The sequence below is a fragment of the Rattus norvegicus genome, chromosome 10 (genome assembly GCF_036323735.1).
Source record: "Rattus norvegicus strain BN/NHsdMcwi chromosome 10, GRCr8, whole genome shotgun sequence".
Taxonomy (NCBI): Eukaryota; Metazoa; Chordata; class Mammalia; order Rodentia; family Muridae; genus Rattus; species Rattus norvegicus.
The window spans coordinates 89,581,434-89,587,500 of NC_086028.1; the positions used below are offsets into that span (position 1 = coordinate 89,581,434).

General features: G+C 54.2%; 1 protein-coding gene across 7 annotated transcripts in view; it reads left to right on the forward strand.

Moving 5' to 3' along the window:
- The window catches only part of Crhr1 (corticotropin releasing hormone receptor 1), a 43,275-nt gene extending 41,242 nt beyond the window's left edge, over nucleotides 1–2,033 (forward strand). For 6 of the 7 annotated variants that reach the window (NR_126013.2, NR_126014.2, NM_030999.5 and 3 more), the window contains 3 exon segments: nucleotides 66–201; nucleotides 360–401; nucleotides 876–2,033. Coding sequence is in view for 4 of the 7 variants with exons in the window: in NM_030999.5 (NP_112261.2) it covers nucleotides 66–201; nucleotides 360–401; nucleotides 876–1,016 (319 nt within the window). In the remaining 3 variants the exon portion in view is untranslated. 7 annotated transcript variants of the gene reach the window in all.
- Nucleotides 2,034–6,067: the final 4,034 nt, after the last annotated feature.

The following is a 6,067-nucleotide window of genomic DNA, read 5'->3' on the forward strand; positions in this document are numbered from 1 at the left end:
TCCCCTGAGCTAGCAGCCCCACTCCTCCTGGGTAGCCTGTGACTCTGGCCTCTGTTCCACCCTAGGAAGGCTGTGAAGGCCACTCTGGTGCTCCTGCCCCTTCTGGGCATCACCTACATGTTGTTCTTCGTCAACCCTGGAGAGGACGAGGTCTCCAGGGTCGTCTTCATCTACTTCAACTCTTTTCTGGAGTCCTTTCAGGTACCTCCGGAGCCTTGCCACGTGGCTCTGGGGAGCCGGATTTGAACACGTGGATGGGGATTGTTCTGGTGGAGGCCTGGAGGACTGGGGAAGGCAGGGCTGGGGCAACCTGGGCTGTTAGGAGCCCCCTCACCTCTGACTCACCCTCTTCCTTTCAGGGCTTCTTTGTGTCTGTGTTCTACTGTTTTCTGAACAGTGAGGTAAGGACCTAAGGCCAGGGCTGGACTCAGAATACTGAGACAGCCGAGACTGGGAACTGTCCCCCTCATACTGCTTCTGCCCTAAGCTGGCTTTCCTCCCTCTTCCCAGGTTCTCATGATATGCTTCCGGGAACCTTGAGAAAGCCCCTGTCCTTGTTGATCTGTACCTGTGAGGGCAGCTCCCACTCTTTAAGCATGGAGTGGGTGTGGCTAAAAAATAGGGTCTCTGTCTTAGGAGAGCTGGGCAGGGGTAGGGATTCTGTATGGCAAAGGCAAGATGGCACCTCTGCTAGACTGGGAAAACAGGTGTCCCTAGCTTAACAAATAGCAAACCAGTAGAAGTAACTGTGTGAATGCCACGACCTACTGTGGATCCTGTCACCACACCCGTAGGTGCCTGTCACAACCTAGAGGATGCAGGGATGAGAGGGGTCTCCCCAGCCTGAGCTCTGATGTGTTATCTTGTGCCCGCAGGTCCGCTCCGCTATCCGGAAGAGGTGGCGTCGGTGGCAGGACAAGCACTCCATCAGAGCCCGAGTGGCCCGAGCTATGTCCATCCCCACCTCCCCGACCAGAGTCAGCTTTCACAGCATCAAGCAGTCCACAGCAGTGTGAGCTCCAGGCCACAGAGCAGCCCCCAAGACCTGAGGCCGGGGAGATGATGCAAGCTCACTGACGAGCCAGTCTGCAGACGCAAGCAGCCTTCCCATTCCTACCCCTGCGGCTGCAGACCTGAGAGCCTACCCAGCCATGGAGAATAATGGCTCTCAGCACTGGGTTGGGCCCACAGCATCTGGCTCCCTGCTGCCCATGCTCCCTGGAAAGTTGAAATGGGCATGGGGGCTAGAAACCTTGCAGCAGTTTAATGGGCCCTGTGAGAGCTGTCTTCTCCCAGAGCAGCTCAGGGAAGATCTGTAGTCTTCAACAGCTGTTGGGAGGCCCCTTGTTACCCCGGGGCATCATGGGAAACTCTCTTGTGAGATTGTAAAGCCTCTGGGTGTTCAAGATGCCTTGGGATGCTACCGAGAAGCAGGGTCACATGGTCCAGTCAGGAGATAACTTTAGAAATCTGGAAGCATTATCAGACCGCACTCCACCTCCCTTAGCCACTCCTGAGCCACCAGAATGTCATCAGCACCGCGGCACTGCCACCAGAAAGCCCTGCCTTGCTGCCTTGCTACCTTGCACCATTAGACTCTTACTATTCTGCAGGCCAATCCAGCTTTCTGTCACTTATCCACTGACAGCAACGGTCCCCTCACCCCCAAGTCCTCCAACCTCTGGATATCTTCTAACCTGTGGGAAGATCGGGGTCGGGAAAGGGACTTGAGTTATCTGTGAGGGAGAACCAGAATTGGCCCAGCCTATGAGGAAGGAGTGGCCCCTGGGTACCCAGGCCACTGACTTTCAGTGGCTGGCCTCTTGAACATGGTCACAAGCTGGGTAAAGGGAGAAAGGGCCTCTGTACTCGAGCGCCCTGAACTGTGACAGGTGGCTCCTGGGACAACTAACGGACAAAGCCCTGGCTCCCAGGGTTGGAATGGTCCAGTCCTCACTGGGTGGGAGGGCTGAGGAGCCGCAGCGGGACTGAGGTGGGGGGGACGATATAAATAATATTTATCTTTTCAACTACCCTTTGTGAAGACTTGCATTCTGCTGGGGCTGGGGGTGAGCCAGAGGGTGGCCTCTGGACAGGAAGCCTGATACATCTCGAGCGATTCAGGATGAGCCTGAGGGCCAGAGGCAGGGTGTGAACTCCAGATATGAGAGTATGGGTGTGACTAAGGATGCTTATCGAGTAACAGCTCTTGGCAAGGAGGTGAGACCTAGAGAGAAGAGCCATGGGCTTCCACACAGGTTACCATGCAGGGAGGGTTGCCATGGGCAGGGGGCAGCCTGACAAGAACCTCAGCAACCAGACCAGGCAGAAGTAGGGCCCAGTTCTGTGGAGAACTAAGCAGCAGTTAGGGAGGCTAAGCAGCCTATGGGATTAGAGTCTTCCCAGGTGCACACATAGAGACATGGTGGCCAGGGCTATCTCAAGAAAGAACTGGAGGGATAAGGCCAAAGGGAAAGGCAGATGATGTACAAGCACCACGGCAGGAAGCTGGGACTTCAGCCTGCTGAGGAGACTGGGACATTGGACAAGGGAGCCGAGTTGGGATACTTGTCTCATTCACGGATTTGAGCTGCTCCCAAGGGACATGAGTGTCCCTGCATTTGCCACACCCACGCGGACACAGAGTCATCGGACGCAGCATGCTGCAAGCCTCCGAATGGAAGCCGGAGAGATGGGTAGAACTCCCACGAGAGTCTCGGTGCCACCTGGGCTGTGCCTCTGGGGTTCTGACCAGGGAGGACGGCCATCTTGTGCATACACACGAGTGTGCACACAGTTGCATACAGGGGTGTGTGTCGAGAGATGCCAAGGGGAAACTAGGTGGCTGTGGCTTGAGAGTTCCACAGCTCCCGCTGAGCCAGCAGAGTCGATGGAGGAGAAGGCATTCTTGAAGGATACATGGAACGCCCTTCCCTGACAATTCTTCAAGCAGGAGTGTGCCCTTAAGTAGAGGGGGGTTGGGCAGAGAACACCGGGAGAGAAATGAACTGGAGGCTTCTACATCAACTTGAGTTTATGTGTGGGCTTGGGAGAGAGAGGGAACCCCCCACCAGGTGACTGCAGGGATCTAACAATTTAGGTTGAATAGCCAAGCGTTGAATAGCCACACTGAGATGGTTCTCCAATGTGCCTTTCAGCCTGCCCCAGGGTTCTGGTTTCCCACCAAGTCCCTGTGCTGACGAGGCATTTGCCAAGACAGAAACAGATCAGGGAAAATCATCTCCTGAGGGAGGGAGAGAGAAAGCTTCTAGACTCCAGGGGTTACACACAGGACTCCTGAGGGCTGCTTTACCACCCACTAAATCTGTTCTAATGTCATCAAAGCCAGACCGCTTTGCAGTAGAGAGGAACTCGGCTGAGGACGGAAGGCTGGCTGCACGTCTAGGAGTCTTCCTTTCCCAGAGTCCTCCGGCCTTGGCTTGGAAGGCCAAGATGCACAAAGCAGCTCTGTAGCAAAGGGGAGATGAGGCTGGCACAGGGTCTCGGGCTGATCTCAGCTGTGTCTGGGTGACTCACACAGTGTCCAGCTGCCCGGTGAGCTGTGGAGGAGTAGTTGAAGCTGTGTGCCCAGGGTCCCTTCTCTAATTCTCCACTCATCCCCTTCCTCAAAATGATGTTCGATTTCAAACTGTACAGCCCAGGTCACCAGAAGCCACTTGTAGTCCCCACCCAGGATCCACTCAGCCCCTGCAAAGGATTCCAAGACCTCAGATTCATGCCATCCAGCCCCACCGATGACTTTAAACTCACCCGTTGACCACACTGGGTCTGACGTGGCAAGGGGGCCTCTCCGGCAACCCTGATCCAACCCTTACTGTCACCGGCCACCAGGCCTCACATAGGGGTCAAACTGCTCTGTGTTCAATCCTGTGAAGCAGATGCTGTTCTCCCATTTAACATATGAGGAAAGTGGAGCCCCCGAGAGAAGAGGTCTTCCTGAGGGCACTCAGCAGAGCCATGGCTGAGTGAAAACCCAGGCACCGCACGTGCTCCAGTGTCCCACCAAGCGCCCCAAGAGCCCGCTGCAAGGTGACCCTCTCTCTCCTCCTTCTGGGGACATTGTTCAGCTTCCCAGTCAGTAGGCAAGCAATGTTCAGAGATGAGGGGACTAAACAGCCCGCAGAACATGGGCCTCAGTGTCTCAGCCCGTTTCAGCTGTGCACTTCAGCATGGCTTCCCACTCTCCTGCTAACAGGTCGACCCTGTAAATCCTGTAGCTCAGGGTGGAGGAAGACCTGAACCATGTGAACTCTGCTAAGCCCTCAGCATTCGGGGAAGTCATGAGTTCCAGACCGCAAGTCACTCCTGTCCTGGACAGAGTTCCTGACCCCCAGCCTCATTGCCCATTGGACAAAAACACAGAGGAGCAGGGCCTTTCAGAGACTCAGGGAGGCTGAGGAAACCACAGATACCCCAGGTAGGGTAGACAAAACGGGGGTGTCCCTTCTTTGGCCTTCATTCCTAGGGGGTGGGGAGGGCACAAGTAGCATCCAGCCCAGATCTATTCCAGCTGGAAAGGCGTGGGCCACTGAGTCAGGCCAGGAGAGGATCTAGGACACCGGGTCCCTTCCCCACCTTTCAGAGTCCCCACGGTCCTCATCTGCAGTCTTCACTACCTTGATTGGATGAGGATAAATATTCCAGGTGCCACCTAGGACCTAGGTCCCAACAGAAGCAGACACGGTCCCAAGCTACCTGGGGAACCCCTGAGAGCCCAGATCCTAGCTGAGGGTTGCAGTGGGGTCAGACAACACGGCTGACGCTGAGTTGTCACTGGAGGACGTGTAGAAGACTCTGCAGTTATAACCTGGAGAGTTCTGGAAGTCCAGAGAGTCCCAGCTGGGACTCCAGTGAATGCACTAACAAAGGCACCATTACCCACAGGGGGACATTTCCAAGGCTGGGGGTTCTGGAGTGGCAAGGACTGAATAGGTCTCTCAAACCCCCAGTGAACCAGACACCCCAGGCTCATAGAGTGAAGGGTTCAGAGAATTCTGTGAGCCAGGGCACCCCTAGCCTGAGGATCAGATGTGGAGAGGAGTAAAGTCAGCAATGTGGTGTGTTCGCATTTTCTTAAACTCATTGGGGTGCCCTCCCTGCCCCCACCAACAGAGTCCTAATGCACGTGGACATAAACTTATGTCCTCACAAGTGAAATTATAAAGTGCACAGGTGTCAATATCATCATAGCCTACAAGTATGGTTAATTATTACATGTCAATAAAATACACCCACGACACTGTTTCCAGAATGTTTCATCCTCCCAAATGGAAACCTGATCCCCTTCCCCCTCCTCTCCCTTCCCCTCCCCCTGCTCCTCCCCCTCTCCCTCCTCCTCCTCTCCCCTCCCCTCCTTCTCCAGTGAGCCCGATTTCACTCCTTCTGGGTGGGTCCCCAGGAGGATGGCAGCTCCTAGAACAACTCTTTGTCTAATTTAAAAGCTGTCACCCTGCCTCCCCCACAGCCACACTACAGTGCATTCTCAGCAGCTGTGCAGAAGCCTCTGGTTTGTCCATATCTTCGTGTGTGACCGAGTTTGTGGTTGGTTGATTTTAAGACGAGACCTTGTGTAACCCAGCTGGCCTCAAACTTGGCTACAAAGTCAAGGGTAACTTTAAACTTCTGATCCTCCTGCCTCTACCTCCTGAGTGCTAGGGCTACAGGCATGCAGAACCACGCCTGTGTTTATGCAGTCCTGGGAATCAAACCCAGACATTCACACATGCTTTCTACCAACTGAGCTACATCCTCAGCTGCTTTTTAAAAAGATGTATTTATTGATTCTATGTATATGAGCACACTGTCGCTGTCTTCAGACACACCAGAAGAGGGCATCGGATCCCATTACAGATGGTTGGGAGCCACCATGTGGTTGCTGGGATTTGAACTCAGGACCTCTGGAAGAGCAGTCAGTCCTCTTAACCTCTGAGCCATCTCTCCACTACCCAAGCTGTTTGCTCTTTAATAATAGTTGGCTCCATGAATGTGCTGGTCTTGGTTTCTAAAACAAAACAAAACAAAACAAAACAAAACAAAACAAAACAAA